The sequence below is a fragment of the Penicillium brevicompactum genome (assembly GCF_028827555.1).
Source record: "Penicillium brevicompactum strain IBT 35665 chromosome Unknown utg000003l_segment0_segment0, whole genome shotgun sequence".
Taxonomy (NCBI): Eukaryota; Fungi; Ascomycota; class Eurotiomycetes; order Eurotiales; family Aspergillaceae; genus Penicillium; species Penicillium brevicompactum.
Genome location: NW_026623206.1, coordinates 1,902,837 through 1,921,981, shown reverse-complemented (window position 1 = coordinate 1,921,981; position 19,145 = coordinate 1,902,837). Strand labels below are relative to the sequence as shown.

At 48.2% G+C, this 19,145-nt stretch overlaps 8 protein-coding genes across 8 annotated transcripts; 1 reads left to right on the top strand and 7 right to left on the bottom strand.

The window, feature by feature from the left end:
* Nucleotides 1-151: 151 nt before the first annotated feature.
* Nucleotides 152-1,640, bottom strand: N7506_004605 (phosphoserine phosphatase SerB; the record flags this gene model as incomplete). The annotated part of the gene is made up of 3 exons (XM_056953899.1): nucleotides 152-469; nucleotides 519-776; nucleotides 828-1,640. 3 exons carry the CDS (start codon nucleotides 1,638-1,640, stop codon nucleotides 152-154), a joined length of 1,389 nt encoding a protein of 462 aa, XP_056812788.1.
* Nucleotides 1,641-4,210: 2,570 nt separating this feature from the next.
* Nucleotides 4,211-5,208, top strand: met16 (phosphoadenylyl-sulfate reductase (thioredoxin); the record flags this gene model as incomplete). Its single annotated transcript, XM_056953898.1, has 2 exons — nucleotides 4,211-4,394; nucleotides 4,457-5,208. 2 exons carry the CDS (start codon nucleotides 4,211-4,213, stop codon nucleotides 5,206-5,208), a joined length of 936 nt encoding a protein of 311 aa, XP_056812787.1.
* A 1,091-nt stretch (nucleotides 5,209-6,299) lies between these two features.
* On the bottom strand, nucleotides 6,300-7,556 carry N7506_004603 (uncharacterized protein; the record flags this gene model as incomplete). The annotated part of the gene is made up of 1 exon (XM_056953897.1): nucleotides 6,300-7,556. One exon carries the CDS (start codon nucleotides 7,554-7,556, stop codon nucleotides 6,300-6,302), a length of 1,257 nt encoding a protein of 418 aa, XP_056812786.1.
* Nucleotides 7,557-10,424: 2,868 nt separating this feature from the next.
* On the bottom strand, nucleotides 10,425-12,085 carry N7506_004602 (uncharacterized protein; the record flags this gene model as incomplete). The annotated part of the gene is given in 4 exon segments (XM_056953896.1): nucleotides 10,425-10,844; nucleotides 10,855-11,680; nucleotides 11,732-11,815; nucleotides 11,874-12,085. The coding sequence occupies 4 exon segments, from the start codon at nucleotides 12,083-12,085 to the stop codon at nucleotides 10,425-10,427; spliced, it is 1,542 nt and encodes a 513-aa protein (XP_056812785.1).
* A 1,268-nt stretch (nucleotides 12,086-13,353) lies between these two features.
* Nucleotides 13,354-14,040, bottom strand: N7506_004601 (zinc finger MYND domain-containing protein; the record flags this gene model as incomplete). Its single annotated transcript, XM_056953895.1, has 1 exon — nucleotides 13,354-14,040. The coding sequence occupies one exon, from the start codon at nucleotides 14,038-14,040 to the stop codon at nucleotides 13,354-13,356; it is 687 nt and encodes a 228-aa protein (XP_056812784.1).
* Nucleotides 14,041-14,336: 296 nt separating this feature from the next.
* On the bottom strand, nucleotides 14,337-15,629 carry N7506_004600 (putative aminotransferase; the record flags this gene model as incomplete). The annotated part of the gene is made up of 1 exon (XM_056953894.1): nucleotides 14,337-15,629. The coding sequence occupies one exon, from the start codon at nucleotides 15,627-15,629 to the stop codon at nucleotides 14,337-14,339; it is 1,293 nt and encodes a 430-aa protein (XP_056812783.1).
* A 704-nt stretch (nucleotides 15,630-16,333) lies between these two features.
* N7506_004599 (SIMPL domain-containing protein) lies at nucleotides 16,334-17,437 on the bottom strand (the record flags this gene model as incomplete). The annotated part of the gene is made up of 2 exons (XM_056953893.1): nucleotides 16,334-16,946; nucleotides 17,220-17,437. The coding sequence occupies 2 exons, from the start codon at nucleotides 17,435-17,437 to the stop codon at nucleotides 16,334-16,336; spliced, it is 831 nt and encodes a 276-aa protein (XP_056812782.1).
* Nucleotides 17,438-17,877: 440 nt separating this feature from the next.
* On the bottom strand, nucleotides 17,878-18,467 carry N7506_004598 (GFA family protein; the record flags this gene model as incomplete). Its single annotated transcript, XM_056953892.1, has 4 exons — nucleotides 17,878-18,128; nucleotides 18,184-18,247; nucleotides 18,314-18,360; nucleotides 18,416-18,467. 4 exons carry the CDS (start codon nucleotides 18,465-18,467, stop codon nucleotides 17,878-17,880), a joined length of 414 nt encoding a protein of 137 aa, XP_056812781.1.
* Between the last annotated feature and the right edge of the window lie 678 nt (nucleotides 18,468-19,145).

Genomic DNA, 19,145 nt, shown 5'->3' with positions numbered 1-19,145 from the left:
CTCCTACCTATCTCCGTCGCCAGCGCCCCAAGACAAACTCCGAAATCGCAAACCAAGCCAACCGCTCTGGCCCGGTTTAACCTGCAGGGGGTATAGTTCAGTTGGTCAGGGCAGCCTATATGCTCTACAAAGGCACTCGCCCATCTACAACTCATTGGGAGGTCAGCTCCGCGATATTATCGTCATCCATGCCGAGCAGGTAGAGGATATCGACCAGACTCTGGCCGTTGATGCGAGTCGGTGCCTCCAGCTGGACCTTGGACTTGGCCCGCCAAGCAACGCCGAGACCTGCGGCGTGCAGCATTAGCAGATCATTGGCGCCATCGCCAACGGCCATGGTTTGCGCAATGGGGATATTGCGCTCGGCCGCGAACTGCTTGAGCAGTGTGCGCTTCTGAGCGGCATCAATGATGGGGTATGAGGGGACCAGCTTGCCGGTAAGGGTTTGAGTGGTCTCGTCGATTTCAAGCTGGCAAAGTTAGATGGAATGTAAAGATGTGCCTTAGGGTGGCGCTTACGTGGTTGGCAACAGCAATGTCGATGCCCAGCTGGGCGGCTAGCCATTCGGCCAGAGGCTGGAATCCACCGCTGACGACGGCAAGTGTGTAACCGAGGGTCTTCAATGCGCGGCAAAGCTCACGAGCACCCTTGGCAATCTTCAAGACAGACTTGAGCTTCTCGAAGACGTCTGCGGGGACGCCGTTGAGAAGGCCGACACGTTCCCGCAAGGATGCGGAGAAGTCCAGCTCACCGTTCATGGCGCGCTCGGTGATGTCCTATTTGAATTAGTTCTGAGTGCCTGGACAAAGATGAGACGGTCAACATACAGAGACCTGCTTCTCGACACCAATGAACTTGGCGATCTCATCAATGCACTCGTTGTCAATTAGGGTGCTATCCATATCGAACACAGCAAGACGCTTGTGTCGGCGGAAGACACTTTCCTGCTGCAAGACAACCTCGACATTCCACTCGCGCTCGAAGCGCCAGATGCTCTCGTGCTTCCGCAGATCTGGGAATGAGAGATAGTCCGGGTTTGGCGGGGGAGAGAATGTAACCTCCACAACACGGGGGTTCTCTTCGCGATCCAGACAGCGGTGCGAAGTGTTCATGCGCTGGTAGGGCGTAGGCAAGGCCTCCAGGATCTGAAGGAAGTTCGTCAAGCACATCTGCGAGACGTACGGCCCGTACAGGTGATCGAGAGGCTCGGGCTCTGGCGCGGGGGGCTCGCGGGGGAACTTGTCCATGTCTTCCGTGGGAGCTGAAACCTTGGGCACGGTGGGAGCAGGGATGCTAGCGGAGGGATTGGGCGACGCATCGGGGTGGTAGTGGGGGTGGACCGGGTTGGCGGATTTGTAGTAGATGGTCGCGACGATCTGGGCTGTGCCGCTTGGGAGGGGGTTTTCGTGGTGGTTGAAGATATTGTGGACGACACCGCTATCGGTGACGCGCTCTGGGTCGGGCTTGATTGGGTTGGCGTTCAGGGCTAGGTCGTCCACTTGGTTTGCTAGAACCTCTCCGATGTTTTGGTTGATTTGGTTGATCGGTGCCATCGGCTTATATTGTTGATGGTCCTGCAGGAATGAGCTGCTGCGCATCTGGCCAAGAGATGGCCGCGTGGGGCGACTGGGTTCTGCCATTGTTGTTTATAGAGATGATCTGGTGAAGTGCTGGTCGCGCAGAAGGAAAATAACGGGATCGTCGCCAGACACACGTGATGAGGTTTGGTGGGGGTTGGCTTGGCTCGGCCAATGAGCGCGATGGCTACATCGTAGCCCTACATTTTAGGGACATGACAGCTACACCTTCGAGTATTGCACTAACTATCGGTTCCATCAAGAAATGACCAACAAACGTTTGTTTACTGTAGATGTGGCAGGAGAAATAGCCTTTGATCTACCATCACTGATGACAGGCTGATTCATCCAATCTGGCATATCCTCGAGGCTAGCACGTCCCCTTCTAAATCCCCCTGTTTCTTGGGAATCTGCATGTCCTCGCAGATGTGCTTTTATATCTAGAAACCGTGACTGAGAGGCGTTTCTGTTGATTGGTATGGTGGAATGAGTGTGAGTCGAGCCGGGGCCCTATTGCGTTGTCAAGATTGTCAAGATTTGTTTCCTTGTCCAAGCTGTTCAGTATATGAAAAGCCGAGCAAAATCCGAGCTGTCACTATATTTTGGGATTAAACCCGTAAAGACAGGTATTTTCGCTCACGAACAGAGCCACGGATGGGGCGTGATAGCCGATGGCACTCGTTAAAGAAGGCATTCAATGATAGCGCCAGCGACCATTGGAAGAACAACGTGACCGCTCTCACTGGGTGGCTTTCGGGGCACATTGATAGCACCACTCGTGAAGAGCATGATGATGGTACAGGCAATGAACCCGTGTTTCTTCACACCCCATGGCGCTATAGGAGCACCGTTACCCAGTCGAGTTTGATTGTATGCGAGCACAGCAATGAGGGCTTCAAAAGAAGCCAGCAGGACTAACTATAGCATTTTGCAAACATCCGAGCTAACAGGTGGCCTTGATATGTTTTTTTGCTCTCGATTTTTACGCTCGTGCAAGTTCCAGAGCTAGCGGCGTTCTCGAGAGCCAGCCTCCAGAAACTGAAAGGCACTCATTTGATGATGTGAATTTCATAGCATATGTACGGAATAGCTATGAAGTCATAGCGTCAATATGTATGAATGTTCCGCCCCTTTTCTTGACGTCTGTCTCATTACCTGGGCCCAATCAGGGCCAATGTGACAATGAATCATGGCTACTCCCATGAGATGGGAATGTTTTCTCTTTTTCTGCTATGGATTTAAAAAGTTGACGCCGGATCTCTCAAGCACCATGGTCAGCTAAGTCTAGGAGCATACGGAGTACTCCGTACTACCTTTCGCCTCTGGGAGGTCGTTTGATGGTTACGGACCTGTCCGAAGGCACTTTCCAATGTATCAGAGTCGGAGATGCTGGCCAGTGGTGCCAATTCTACCTTATTGATGCCGACTTATAGATTTTCCTTTCTGTGTACTTGTATCTCCGCTTCATTCAAAGGCCGATAATCGGGGTCCTTCTTCGGGGATAGGATGGGGCTCGTGGTAGGGTTTACGTTAGTGCGCAGCGGGCGGAACATCATTGGCTGGAGGACCCACCTCCCGCCGGCTTCCGTTTTTGAGCCCAACTATTTTCCAACGTCGAACAATGACCCTAAGTCTTCGGGATTTGAAGGTTTCGTCTGTAGTAGAGCAGAATATCTGGTAACTATGGACTTTTCAGCCAATACGATCACTTCAAATGATTCTCATCTGAAAGAATTGAGATCACTCAACAAGTTTGGTACTCCGGTACGAAGTACGGAGTACTAGAGGTTAGACAGGAAGGCGGTGTCTTGCTCCCCGAAGTGAACCTGCTCTTCCACCTGGGCAAAAATCATGCCTGAATCAGAGATCCTTGCCACAAAAGCCGTCACATCGGACAATTTCGCTCCTCGCTATGAGCAGACAAGTGAGACCCTCATTGAGCTAGTCAGATACTTATCGTATAGCGTGCCGCTACTTCCGACCATGATCAACCCTAGCGCCCAACGGCGAAATAACGCGACCCACCTAAAATCCCGAATTTCAGGATTGCAGCGACTCGTCTCTCAAATTGGAGATCCACCATGACATACAATCGAAAGTCATCAACAAGACCCGAGTGATGAGGTTCCCGCTGACACGAGGAACTGGTCAACAAAGTTATATGACATACGTCATAGGAGTGAACCGGATCACCAAGTCGATCATGAAGCCGCAGCGAAGCCAATGGAAGAGCCAGCAGGGATGACTCCCTGACTCTTGGTCAGCCGCGATTACCAATCTCCAAGCCGGGGTAAAGGCGATTCCGGAGCTACGTTCCTGAGAATTTGCAATTTTCTGCCTGAGGTTCGAATGGCGTGATCGATTTCCTCATCATTCTCGCCTCTCATTGGTCAACTATATCATCCGAAAATGGAATATAGTGGATCCCCAGAAGTAAAGCATCGAAGCACGCAAGAGCCCTTCCTCGTTATAATTCTTGCTGGTGAAGGCTTGCACTTTGCTCTCTACAACATCTTGACAAAAGCTTTGTGTTCGTTCACGCTTTCATACATTCTGCAACACCTTTTCAGTGGTTTCATACATTCAATCTCGTCTGCTTGGTCCTTTCATCTATCAGTTCGCTTAATTTCATCATGTCCTCCAAGCCTGACTCCTACCCCTCCGAGATGGAGGCCTACGATTCCCGTGACAACATGACTGAGTCCGGCTATGTCAGTGCTGGCTCTGGTGCCAGTGAAGAATATGTTCCCGAGATTGTCTTCACCAAGCCTCACCTTCAATTCCTTAACCGCCAGCTCCAGTTCCTCGAGCCTCAAGGTACGTGTTGATAGATGAACCCCTCTTTTGAAAAAGGCCCGTGTTTCTAACTCAGTCTACAGAGATCTTGAGATGGTGTATCACTTCACTCCCTCATCTCTTCCAGACTACTGCCTTTGGCTTGACTGGTCTGGTTACCCTGGATATGCTGTCTAAGCTCGAGGTCCCTCGCCCTCAGATGGTTGACCTCATCTTCCTCGACACCCTCTACCACTTTGATGAGACCAAGTCCCTGGTCGACCGTGTGCGCCGCAAGTATCCCAACAACAACGTGCACATCTACAAGCCTGCCGGCGTCGACACCACTGCCGAATTCGAAGCCAAGTACGGCACCAAGCTCTGGGAAGTCGATGACCAGCTTTACGACTGGGTTGCCAAGGTTGAGCCTGCTCAGCGTGCCTACCGTGAAATGAACGTCCACGCAGTCCTCACTGGTCGCCGCCGCAGCCAAGGTGGCAAGCGTGGCGACCTCGATATCATCGAAGTCGACGAAGCCGGCCTTATCAAGATCAACCCCATGGCCAACTGGTCTTTCTCTCAAGTTCAGCAATACGTCAAGGAGAACGATGTTCCTTACAACGAGCTTCTCGACCGTGGATACAAGAGTGTTGGTGACTGGCACTCCACCCAGCCCGTTGCTGAAGGCGAGGATGAGCGTTCTGGCCGCTGGAAGGGTCAGCAGAAGACCGAGTGCGGTATCCACAACAAGCGTTCCACCTACGCCATGTACTTGATGGAGCTAGAGCTCAAGAAGCAGCAAGAAGAGGCACAGGCTCTTACCAACTCCCTCAACGCCGTCACCCCTGTGGCTTGAGTTCTTGCTTTGCCTTGTGCCCCTTGATTTTGCATACCCCCCGGCGTTTCCTGCGTGATACCTATGTTCCTGGCGTGTCTCTGAGCGACTTATGACTTAATTTTACCTTCAAAAGACAGTACTGCGGTACTAGTCACACTTTCTCACTCCCCGCCCTTGTAGGGCACTGTACATAGGGAGTCTGAGATATGATTACGATACTGCTACATGATTATCTTGCATGACTCAATGAAAAGAATCAATTTATTAAATTCGTCTGAACAAGTTCCCCGTAGACTTCGTATTTCAACTTTACTGTTCTAGGTTTGTGTGCATCACTTGGTAAATTAGTGTGGCAGCGAACCCTAATCCATCATCTTCCTTACGCTCGTTTCACGGCTCGATCCACATGCCGATCACTTTCGCCTCGCTGTCCTGATTCCTGGAAGATCAATAACAGCAACATGCACGAACTCAGCCAAGAGAAGGAGTGTCGTATATCAAAGCCTCGCACCACCTGGACAGAAACCCAAAGATCAACTTAAGTATCCGTCTTCTAAATCTCATGTGATTCATCTTACTCGACCAATACTTTGCGGCGCCATTTTGACATTCGTACTAGAAAAAAAGACAAACACGAAGCACTGGCCTGCTGGTGCCGTTTTGAAATAAATCACAGAAACCTGTACAAGGATGATTTTTGGGTTATAACGCCCGGTGAGCCCCTCATGTTTCTCAATGCTGACAAGAAACCCCATCAAGTTGGCACAATTTACCCCACTATAAGTCGCCAGATAAGAGCCTAAAGAAACAGAATTTTCCGACTCTAAATGCCCAACAACTTGCCCCTCTTTTCCATACCGTGAGAGACTAGTCATTGCCGACGCCCCGCTATTGTTCGCGATACGAAGGGAAATAATTGTGTTTCTCCAGATTCTCTATGGTACAAATTAGGCTAGGAGAGAGTAGCCAGGAGTTTGATATTGATATTGTAAGATATTGTAGTTGAACACTCAGAAGTTCGCCCACAAATTGACCATATTTCTGACAAATAGCTCTTCTTTATGCTGCAGTATTCTAGTCTGATAGTCTAGTATAATTCAAAAATCCCACTACTCTTCCGTGATACCTGCCTGAATTCCACTCTCCAGCACTTGAATGAATCTTGTCACATCTGACCGGACATTATAAAACCCAAATGAAACCCTTACACCCCAATGAAAGATAGAAACAACTGTTTCATTGGCTTTGAAGTGCTCACTCCATCGAGGGTTGAACAGTTTCAAAGTATAGAGATGAGGAGCATGTCGACCGCCTGGGCCCAGGATTTTGATACCAAGACGCTGGCATCCTTGACGAAGAAGTTCTCCAAGCTTGTGTAAATGCTGTTGAACATCATTTGGGTTGATCACATCCAGATAAAACCGAAGAAACGCTTTTGCAGCAACAGCTCCGATGAGACACATGTTTGCATGCTCATATCTTCGAGCTGTTGGGTGGAAGGCAACTGGTCCCGAAGAAACTTGAAAATCTTCCGAAGGGTCAAAGACTGACCCGTAGCTGACCAAAGGTGGCACAGGGTCATTTTTGTTGATGAAATCCTCAGACACGTAAAGAACGGCTATGCCAGTAGGGATATTAAACCCTTTATGGAGGCTGAATGCCGCCGCGGAGACTCCCAGCGCCTGAATATCCACATCCGTAAATCCGACCTCTTGAGTAAGATCTGCCAGAATTTCCACCCCCTTAGGTTTGAAAGTTTTGACAATATCTGCAATATCATTCCACTGTCCGTTGTGGAACATGATCGAGCTCAAGCCAATGCAGCGAGTTCGTTCGTCAACAAAGGAAGCAAATGTAGCAGCGTTTGCAGGACTCTTTTCATCCTGATCAGTGGGCACCTGTCTAACTTCGAGACCTGCTTTCCGAAGTGATAGCCACCCGTATGCTTGGTTAGGGTGCTCACAGTCTAGAATGACCACATTATCACCCGGTTGAAAAGCAAGACTGTGCATGAAAGAGCCCATTCCTTCGGTGGTGTCTCGTGTGAAGGCAATTGAGGATGGCTTAGTGTTGAGATACTGCGCAACGAGTTCTCGTGCATTCTCAACGTCCTTCTTCCAATCGGACTTCGGGGAGCTATGATGCAGCCCTAGTTCGCAGAATCGGTCAATGGCATCGCGGATTATCAAATTTGACGGCGGCATGAATGCAGCATTAAGGTGAAGAACGTTGTGCTCCGATACCAGCGGGACGAGTGGGCGCATGATCTCGAACTTTGTGTTCGAGGATGTAGATGAATGGACATTCTGCTTCGAGCGCATCGTTGCTTCATCAACAACTGTGGTGGGTATACTGATAGGAGCCATGATATTGAAACACCCTTGATTCGTGAGAAGTGAAGAAGAGTTAAAAAACAGACAATCTTGGAAACTGGATGAATAGCAACGACGGTAGTTGTGGTGCTTTCTTCTATAGTCTCAAGGCGGCAAACAGTACATTATTTATATCACGGTCTTATCTCAATGAGATTACGCTCTGGGGAACAATGTCGCTGCTCATCAGTGGGGCTTTCATTCCAAGGTTGTCACCATCTACTTCGTATAGGAATACTGACTGGTTGTATACACCACTTGAGATTATTGTGGAGCACCGGAGAGGCAAGTCCGGCGCTATGCCAATCGAGGCCGCGCCTAAATTGTTTTTCCGGGCCCGCTCCTATAGACCCACCTGCGCCACTTCTCGGAGTTGCGTCTCCGTGTACAGAATACATGCGATAGCCCTGTTCTCTCAGCAGCACTAGGTGCAGGAAGCTATGCATCGATTATCGTGAGTGATCCTGCTCCTCTTCCGGCTATTCCAAAGTTAACTGGTAGTATGAAGATGTAAAAGGTGTCAGCTCAAAAAGGTAGGTTCAGAATCGGATTTGGTTGGTGCATGGTTGGCCTTGGTCGGTTTAATCATCTTAATTTGAAACTTCGAAGGAGGCAAAAAAACAAAAAAGAACGCAACCGCAAATCAAATGAGCAATAGTGCAAAATGGTCCAAAAGGAACAAGGAACTGACTTTTTACTGCCATTTTACGATCTAGCTTAAGTGTTCTCGGACAGATCCATGTGAGAGCTGTCAGAAAGCCCGGACTACATGCGAGTATCGTGGAATCGACCAAAAAAGACGCCCGGCTTCCCATGATCATGTTGTTCTCCTCCAAAATCGAGTAACTTGGCTGGAAGAGTTCATAAGAAACCTCCAGCATGCAGGGCACGCCGAGAGAGATGTTTTGTTGCAATCAGTTTCACTCGGGGCAGCACCGCCCCGTTCTTCATCAAAGCAAGACCTTCTCGATCCCTGGACAGTTGGCAGTTTGAATAATGCCACTTTTCAACTAGGAATCGAGGGGCCGCTCTCATATCATGGACCAACCAGCATTTACCGCATCTTCTCAAACCATGGACACAGCGAGGGCTATAACGAACGCTCTGCTGCACGAGTCGAGTCGATGTCAAATGTCGATGATGTCCTTTCTCATTTCGGTATAGTCATTGACTCAGAGATTGTCACTAGTTCGTTGATGTTATTTTTCAAATGGCAGTACCCTCACTTCATGTTTGTCTACCGAGATGCCTTTCTTCGAGGTCATTTCGGAGATCGCGCTGGAAGTAAATACTGGTCGACCACTCTTCTGATGGCTATATGTGCACTTGGGTCGCTACTTTTTGATGACACTGCAAGCCAAGCTATGAGCGAGCAATTTTATGGGGCGGCAGAGAGCATCGCCCTAGTCACAGGTCTTACGCAACCGTCAATCCTTACTGTTCAAACCTTTTTATGCTTGGCACACTATGAGATCGGGCGAGGTAACCCATCAAAAGGATGGGCATATTCAGGTGAATTCACTCAGATCCTTGATTTCTAAATTTTGTGGTTGTTGATGTGCCAAAAACAGGCATAGGGTTTCGCATGGCCCAAGAGTTAGGCTTCCAGAAAGATCCCAAAACCTGGATCATCCATGATGCTTCAATAACAACTCTTGAAGATCTGGAAATACGCAGGCGCATATACTGGGGATGCTATATTTCAGACAAATTGATCAGCCTGATCCTTGGAAGGCCAGTACACCTTGGCTACCGTGATGGTGAGGTAGAAAATTTACAAACCCAGGAGTCTGTAGTGCCCACCATTTCCTATCATAAACCGAGAAGCTTATCATTTACCAGAGACTCCCCATTTATGAAACAGTGGCGCTCTATCGGATTTGATGACGACAGGGAAGAACATAATTCCATGATACCCTATGTCAAGGAACAGATCAAGCTTTCACGAATTATCGAGAAAATGCTTAGTACATTGTTCAATTCTCAGTCAGAATTTGACGGCATCGCTCGCCGGGATACCCTTGACAGCTTAAACATTGAGTTGTGCCGGTGGAAAGCCGAATTGCCAGCCTGGTTGGATTTCAACAAATGGGACCCAATTGCCTGCCCTATGAAACCGAGTCTTGCTGCACTACAGTATGATATATCGCAGTTTCCAACTTGACTTTTCGAAAATTACTGACTGAAGGATTTAGCGTGCTTTTTCATAGTGCCCGCATGGCTCTCAACTTCGACGAAGGCTTCTCAGCGGGTACTACTAGCATAGGCGAACGATCACGTCAATTATGTCTGTCTTCAACCGATGAAATCACTTCCATTTTGCGAAAAGTACGACATCAATATGGTTTGAAGTATTCACCGATCATTTTTATATATGGGATTGTTCAAGCAAATAGAACCCTCTCTGCTTTTGGAGCTTCTGAAGGATGCAATTCACTCCTGGCAGTTTTGGAAGAATGCTCGGTGGCATGGGTCCTCGCTCGGCAGATGAAGGGGCGAGCATCACTGGGTTACGCACCAAGTGTCCAAGCTGAATGTTCCTCTGATGAAATAGTAGCTTAAATGGGGCTTCTTCGGCTTTATTTTACAAACCAAATCGAAAATTTGTTCATTATTTCACAACGTCACGAATCACTCACTCTTGTTTCAGTATCATAATAAGTTCAATGATTTCGACGTCGATATCTTTAAATGGACTAATATATTATTGGGGTTTGTAATTTGACTCGTCACCTGGGCATGCTGTACACCCCGAGGTCCTCGCCGTACAGAAGAAGCTCAAAGTACATATTCTTCTAGGTACTGATATATTCGACCATAGCTGCCAGATTTTACTGTCACATGATGGCCCAGAATATGTTATCAAAGCGTGTAAAGATTAGGAGCGGCTCCATATCCATCAAATCGCTCCAAAATCTTCTTGTTTTCCTTGCGTAACAAAAACTTCATGGCGAAGCACAAGAGTGCCTCAAGCACACAGAAGGCCATGAGCAGTAGCATCGCAGTTGTATAGCGAGGTGCGTCATTGGAATTGAAGAAATAAGGACTCCAGATGCTGCCAAACTGGCCAATGACGTTGATGATAGCTGTAGCGCAAGCTTTCTTCTCCGGGGTACTGCTCACACTACTTGCCGCCCAACCATATAGTGTAGCATTGGCCCCAAATACACCGCTGATGTACAGAAAAGAAGCACAATAGCGGGCTGGAATGCTTAGCACTGACACACTGATGATGAAACCGACAGTGGCAACGATGATAGGTAGCGCAATATGCCAACCTCTCTCCCCCCACACGATCGCTAGACCAGGCAATCAGGTAGGCAACTATAGCACCCACGATGTAGGGAGGAGCTGTGCAAACGAGAGTGATAGTGCGAGTGCCGAGGTCAAAGCCCTCGACAATGGAAGGGTAGAAGTAGTTGAAACCATAAGCGGTCTGGTTTGCACATAGCATCAATGCCTGTTTCGTCAAATTAGCTATATGCTCAAGTCTCTTTTCAAAATACAGATTCTTAACATGATGGCGTAGAACATAACTCACAAAAAGCCAGACTTTTGGGTCAATCACTGAAGCTTTGAGACCACGTAGTAATGAGTGATTGTCATCTTCAACTGAGATGGCATCTCTTCTCATACGCTCAACTGCAACGTGGCGCTCATACTCAGTGAAAAGCCACTTTGTACTACCAGTCTCTGATTCAACAAAGTCCGGAAGAAGGAAGAAAGCCAGCAGTCCAAACACCAAGCTGACTAGTCCTTCGATAATAAATAGCCATCTCCAGCCTGCGAGTCCTTGCTTGTTTTCAAGTCCAGCAAAAATGCCGGCTGCTAGGAGGCCCGAGAAAGCGGTGGCTAGGACTAACCCTGAATATAAAACAGCGTATCGAAGTGCTAGCTCCTTTTTTGTATACCAGCATGAAAGCAAGTAAAATACTCCTGGGAAAAATGGCGCTTCACATATTCCAAGGAAAAAGCGAATAGCGGTTAGGCCGGCGAAGTTTTGAACAGCAGCTGTTGCGGCAGAGAGGCATGACCAAATACAGACCCAAAGAGGTATGTAAATAGACGGTCTGACACGGGTCAGGAGCATGTTACTCGGAACTTGCATCAGGACATAACTATGACGGGAATTGTTAGTTAAATAACAATAAATTAGCGTCTGATCTCACCCAATGCTTAGGATAGAAATTGCAATATTGTATTCATTTCCTTCTAATCCCAGTTCTTCTTCGATTGTATCCAATTTGGCTTGACTGTGATTCCTGATATTAGTGATTGACTCAATGTAATCCAAAGCTGCCAGAAGCTCACGCGATGTTGTTTCGATCCAAATAATTGAGCAAATATAAGACAAATACCATAGGCATGAGGGTCATATCAAGCTTTCGTACAAGACTTTGCTCATTAATAGCATAGTTCTCGTCAATGATATCTCCCTCGCCCTTGTCAATCTGGGGGATCTGGTCTTGGTAATCATATTTCATATGATTACCGTCGGTACTTTCAGGTGTTGTTCTTTCCATTGTCGTAGGCAATATGTCAAGGCTTTGGCAGCTCAACTAAAATTTTGATGAGTAGTAAGTATAACATTTGAGATCTTTCTTGCGCTTTTTATAGTCCGGATTGACGTTGCGGTATTCCCCGGTTTTGCGGGGTATGCAAAGGGTACTTGCATGGTTACGAGGAGCCACGCTTAGGGAGATAAGAAATCATGCATTGGGTACGGAGTATTAGATACAGAGTTCCTGATCTTCCAAGGTTCTGGCTGAGAGGGATAAATCTATGAAGCCAAAGGAGCCCCACAAAGGAACTTTTGGCGTGTGCGGCGATAGGCCCTGCCAATCGTTGCCATGCAGACCCCGGAGTTTGGTCTCCGGCCCCAGTTTTATTTAGTGCCAACTCCCGGAGCTTTGTCTCCGGCCCCAGATATATCCATCGTGTTATCGCCAACTGCCTGTCAGTTATTCATTCGAACACGAGATAATGGAGTTCCTAGGTAATTGTTTATCGACGATTTAAATATACTGTTCGACCTGTAAACAACCCGAAATCTGCTGACCAACGAGGATATCTCTACTTTTCTATTTCCATTTCCGCCTTTTTTCGACGCCCTCGAATATCGATTTAATAAGATAAAAATATCTCTGGCCGATAAGCTAGCTTTATAAGAAAGTTCTTCCATATCTTAGGACCAAAAAGAGAGTATTCATTGTAAGAGCGGTTCCTCTTCGATTTGTGTTGATTCGGATGAACCAGCTGATAATGAACACAATTTGGAATACCACGAAGAGAATGGCACAAGGATGACTCCGGCACTCCAGTTGGAGCCTGTGGCTGCCCAAATAGTCAGGCTCCCCGCAGGTAGATAGATCTAGAGCTCCAGGGCTCTCTCTTCTCTTCTTCTGCTCTCCTCTCTTCTCCTCTTCTTCTCTCTTCTCCTCTTCTCCCCGTCCATTTTTAACTCTACAGTCTGAATCCCAGTGTTCTCACAGCGTTTCCTGCTTCTTCCAACAGATCAGCTCGTTGAGTGGTTTTTTGGTGGACGCGTGTTAGGGGCTTTACTTGCGGTTATATCATCAATCATCCAAGACCGACTTTCTGGGCACTCTGCGTATTCAAAGACATTACACATATCCCACTTTATCCTGTTTCCATACTTAACGTATGGCTGGGTACAAGGGCGGCGTCATCATCTGCGGAGCGTAAACTAAGCAAGCAAACAAACAAACAAGTATCCATCATCATGAAGCCGAAGGCAAAGCTGGGTGTTCGAGAAAGCCAGACTCAAGACTCAAGGTGAAACAGATTGATCAAGACCCCCAACGCACGTCACATTGTGGTCAATTTGACGCAGAGACTTACATTCCTTCGAGCAATAATAGGCCGCATCGCACTCAGTGCATGGAAACAGCGGCCTGTCAAAGGACGGAGTGAAATGACAGTATTCACAGCCTCCCTCCATCTCCACTTTTTCCTCCCCATCGTCTGTTAGACAACAATCATACATCGACATCGCATGCAGGATGTCGTTTTTCCATTTCTTCCAGCATTCGCCAGCAATTTGAACTGTCTGGGCGTCGGAAACCTGAACAGTACACAGTTCAGATCGGATGCCAACGGTGCGGCACCTGGCGGAAACGACACGTGCAAGGAGTGGATCTTTGGTGCTCCAGCTATAAGGAGCGAAAGAGCTCTTGTTCTCTGCCACTGGGGGGGGACATGCCATCGAATTCGGTGACAATGCTTCCAGCAGGAGTGGGACAATAACCTTGGCTTGGTCTTTGATTGAAAGATTGGAGATCTGGGTTCGGCCTTCGCCGTGGAAGTATCGGCCGTGTGGATTGACGATGAAGACAAGTTCCCCTTTGTATCCAGGCATTGGTCTAATTTCAAAATGCCAGTGGTTGGGCAGACCGCCTACATCGGTCTCGGGGCGCTGGAGACGGTTGAAGTGCCGCAGCTGCATGGCGGTGGTCATATTTGATATGGTTGAGCGGTCTTGAAAGCAAGAATTCGGTAATACTTTATAAACTGGAGATTTGAATCTCTCCTGTCTGTTAAAATTTGCAGTTCACGATGCCGCAAAATTTCCATCACTAAATTTGTTGATGGTTCCACACACGCGCTTTTGACCCGCGATTTACTTGACCCATTTGAATCGCACTACTCCGTACTCCGAGGTCGGTACCTGAGTCACTGCTACCTCTTACAATAATTCTTATTTTATTTAAATAAGAGATGATGGTAAATATCGTAGATGAACATGTATATCCCTCATTCTAATGCCGCAACGATCCTTTGCAAAGCCACTGTCAATAGCTCATGACCCTGCGTAACCACGATTCGGAACCATCCCTTCTTCTCAGACCCGAAAAGGAAGCCAGTGGCCAAAAAGACCTTCTTCCGCATAAGACGCTGCATTACTTGCTCTTCAATATCTCCGTCCCCGACCTCGGGATGAAGCTCACGATATCTCTTACCGAGGTTCATCCAAACGAAAAAAGCAGCATTACAGCCCGTGGCATATTCGATACCGTGCTGTTTGAGATATCTTGTGGTATATCCATGGGCTTCAGAAAGCTTTTTCTGATTTTGTTCGATATACCGGTTGGTGTAGTCGTAGTCTTCGAGCAGCAGGGATGTCAAGTGGTCTGTAATACCCGATGCTTGAGAATAGAGCGAAGTTCCTTGCAGTGCGCTGTGGACGTTGCGATTTGCCTGGGAGATAATGACTCCCAGTCTTATTCCATTCGCACCGAAGTCCTTGCTCATGCCCCAGAGAACGTGGACAAGACCTGGGTCTATGATGCCGGTTGGGTCGATTGACAAGGCGGACTCAAATTTCACAGGGGCCGGATGGTCATCAACTGTGTTCTCGAAAATGGAGAGAGCATAGATCTCATCACTGATCAAGTGGACTTGATACTTTTGGCAAAGCCGCATAATCTTGATAAGTACCTCTCTGGGGTAGCAACGGCCCAGTGGGTTGTGGGGGTGACATAGCATCAAAGCTTTGACTTTTTTGCCAGTCCGCTGCTGGAACTCCAAAATTGCTTCTTCATACTTATCAACACCCCCGAGGCTGAGAGGATCATGTTCATCGAAGCTGACAGGAACGACAGGGCTCCCGGAACGAAGGGAGATATCAGGTATAAACATTCCGTAGTACGGTCTTCCTAGAAGGATTCCTTCGCCGGGATCCGCAAATGCCCATGCAACATGCTCAATTGCCGGCGAGACGCCGTTGGTGGTCATAAGGTGGCTGGGCTCTAGGGGCGTGACTGGTTTGAGGTGATGATTCAAAAATGAGGCAACAGCTCGTTTCAATCTAGAGGACCCGGTCCCGCCTTCATTGTAGGTGAGGTATTTGGCAGGTAATTCGAGTTTTTGGTTGAGAAACTCCAACAATTCATCGTGCATCAATGTGTTTTCGGCCACGCCCACGTTGACGTATCCATTGGGATTCTTCGCGGGACACCACACATCACTCATCACATCGTGGAAGGGATTATCGGCTCCTGCGTTTACCACGGCTTGGGCTCGGTTGGATAGCGCCGATTGAGTCATTGTGGTGGAGGTGAGAATTTTCACGATCAGATTTCGACAATGTGGCTCGCAAAGGGACAGAAATCCAGTCAAACTTTGGAAACCAAAGAGTGTAAAATTCTTTAACACCTGAACTGCTGGCCGAAGGTCAAACCGCCTGATAATCCTGGAGGTGATTGAAGCATGGGCTCGAGTATCCAGTGTGGGGATTGGGTCCGAGGCCGGTACGAGCTGACATAACTGGGATGGACTCAATGGGAGAGCGCTGAAGATGCGATGTTACATTGCCACAAGTGGAGACCTCCAACTCAACTGCATTGCCTCAAAATGAAAGACCATGTTTCTGTGTACAGACGTGGGCTGGGGTACCTGGGGTTTGGGGGAAATGCCAAGCATCGTGAATATCCAACCCCGCGTCACTTAATTCTCACGTCCATCATAATCTAATCTCTGCGCAGCTAGAATACTACATCAATTTTGAAGAGCAGGTCTCCGTCGAACAAACTAATCTAAAGATATACCTGATTATAATATTCTAGTGCTTTAATGGGAATTTCTTTTATGAAAAGACGAAGGAAAACAGAGTAGAGAGATATTGCGCTAAAGAGTAACACTTGAAAGTGAGAAAAAATGAAAATCTGAAAGGCTGAAAAAACACTGGTCAAGTCCATGGTTGACAAACAGCAGACTCCACCACCAAAGTATTCACAAACAATGCGAATCATTCAAACAGGCCCAAAGATAACCTTGACCGAGTTGGTAAACACAAGGTTTCGGGGGACTATCTGAACAGACCGGAGAGCGATCGACGGGTTTCTCACCTGCGTCTGCATTCTCTCCCTTGGAATCTCAACATGAACACGACGAGGTCTGACTTCGACAGGAAGCACATCACGTCCCAGGGATTTGGCGTAGTCGTTTGCTAAGTGGAGCGCGTTAAGGAGCGCCATCTCTCGAACTTCGGCATCAGCCAATTCATGGGAGGCTTTAGAGAGATCCCAGCAAATTTCATCAATGCTAACCCCAGGGATCTCTGTGATCTGGTTCGCGAATTCACGTAGTTTGGTGAAGTTGCCAAAGGTGACATGCAGTTCAATAGCAGCTGAATGGGTGCGACAAATGGGACCCCAGGGGGTCAGCCGACTGGATTGAGTACTGGCCTGTGCCTGTGGGCTGCCCCGGATGCTGGCTTGCCCGATGGCCTGGATTAAGGCATGGGTGTTATCCTGAGCAAGGGCTTGGGCGCTGGTTGGGGGACTGGTCTGAATATAGGCCGCCATGATAATATCGAATAAGGACTGGGTGCGGGCCTCAGTGCTTTGAGTGCTGGCTAGGGCCCTGTCTCGGTCGATGAATTCCATGATGAGATTGAATAAGGCCAGGGCATGGGCCTGATTGCGGGCCTGATTGCGGGCCTGGGGGCTGGCTTGGGTGTTGGCCTGGGGGCTGGCCTGAGTACTGGCATGGGCGCTGGCCTGAGGAGTGGCATGGGCGCTGGCCTGAGGAGTAGCATGGGCGCTGGCCTGGGTGTGAACTTGAGTACGGGCCTCGGTACTTGAAGCAGGGGGATGGGACCATTGGCTTGCTTCGCAGTACATGGGAGACACAGACCAATCGATGATCGCGGCATCGGGAGCTGGGCCCCCATCCTCAGTTCGAATGGCGAGCGGAGCGATCATTCCATGAAGCTTCTCGGATATCCTCTGGATTTCGTTGACGGTAATCACCTTTGAGAGAGAAGTTGACTTGGCGGTGATATTGACCACCCCAATCTCTGGAACACGTTCGAGTCTGTGACGACCGTGAAGTTTGATCTTGAGAGGAGCCATTGTGGACAGACAAGAGTAGGCAAAGCAGAGGAAGCTTGAAGTAGAAGCTATGAAGATGGAAACGGAAAAGCGCGAGGCAGAGCAATAAAATTGGTCTGGATAGGACAAGATGCACGCGTGGGAGAAGAAGAAAACAACAAACAAGAGAGCGCGAGGTCTTTTATCGGCATCACCGTGACTCCGGTATAAGAAGGCGGCGTTCTTCTGGATCACGAGGGAGATCACGGGAGCAAACAGATCAGACTATCGCACCTCCCAGCTTTGTGCAAAGGGACGACCATGGAAGCACGTGAGCATGCATTGGACTATACAGAGTGAGCTCTTTAAATCGGAAGAAAGCCCACACTGGGCTTTCAATGCTGATCTGATTCCATTCTGTTTGATATTTTGATCCTATGTTCGGTTGATATCAGACAACGCTGAAACACACGATCGACTGACTAGCCGAACATTGGCTCCTGCTTGGCCCCCTCAACAGGAGCAAGATAGCTCGGACGGTCCTTCACATAGAACTCAACATCAACTTTGCCGCGGAGGTTGGCTTCGCCGCCATCTAGACCTCCGGCCTTGACGACTGTGTTGTCAGGCATGACTTCCAATTCGGTGTAGAGACTAGATCCGCAGTTTGAGCAGAAGAAGTGCTTGTTGACTTTGCCACTGGCGCCAATGGCATCGTAAGTCTTTGGTGTTCCTAAAATCATTGTTAAGAAACACGAGTCATGGATTGAGGTAGATGCTGAAATTACCCTTGGTCACCTTAAAGCTGTTGCGGGGAACAACAGCATTGGAGGTGAAGGCACCGCCAGTCCACTAGTTGATGTCAATCCTCATTCCATGGCGTTAAAAATCAACATAGCCCTCCTGTTCGGTATTTACCTTTTGGCAGTCGGTGCAATGGCACAAAGCGGACAGGTAGTTGTCAACTGATAGGTTGTGTTAGTTAGCCCAAGCAAAGTATTAGCTGCTTTTAGTGCATACCTTCAACGGTGTAGGTGATACCACCACACATGCAGCTTCCGGTAAGTGTCATATTGGATATTGATTTCAATGGGGCAACTAGGAGAGAACCTTGGGGGAATCAAAGAACAAGCGGGGAAGCTGTTGGTCTTTTAAGTTCGGAGCTTTCGGTCTTCGATTTTGGTGCTCCCCCACTTCAAACGCCGAGGACCGAGAGTGTGGTCGTTGGGGTTGAACAATGCCATTGATGAAAGCTATTGTTGGCGAAAGTAAGTACGAAAAGTGCAGGGATTAGAGCCAGTGTCTATTTTTAGTGGGTGTCATTAGACGTGCAGGAGAAAAAAGATTGGCATCATTCCTAGAAACAAGAGCCTGCTTTATATACACGTAAATTCCAAAGCAGTAAGAACAAGACGCCAGGTTCCTAGATTCAAATCACATTAGAGACAATCAGAGAATAAGAAATAAGAGAAAGTAAGGTTGACAAGACAGTAATGGTATATCACTTCAAAATCCACGTGAAAAGGGTCATTGGAAGACAAGAGACAGAAGGAAAATCGGGGGAATGAATGGACAATAACCGGGGTATAGAGAAGATTTAGACTGGGATCTTGATCGAACTATAATGAGACGGTTCAAAGCTCACAGGGTGGGTAGAGTTAAAGGAGTTAAGAGTATTGACAAGAATTGAGGGCGGTCGACTTGATCCAAATGCCGTGCCCTTATATGAGCGTGGTTCTGAGAGACGAAC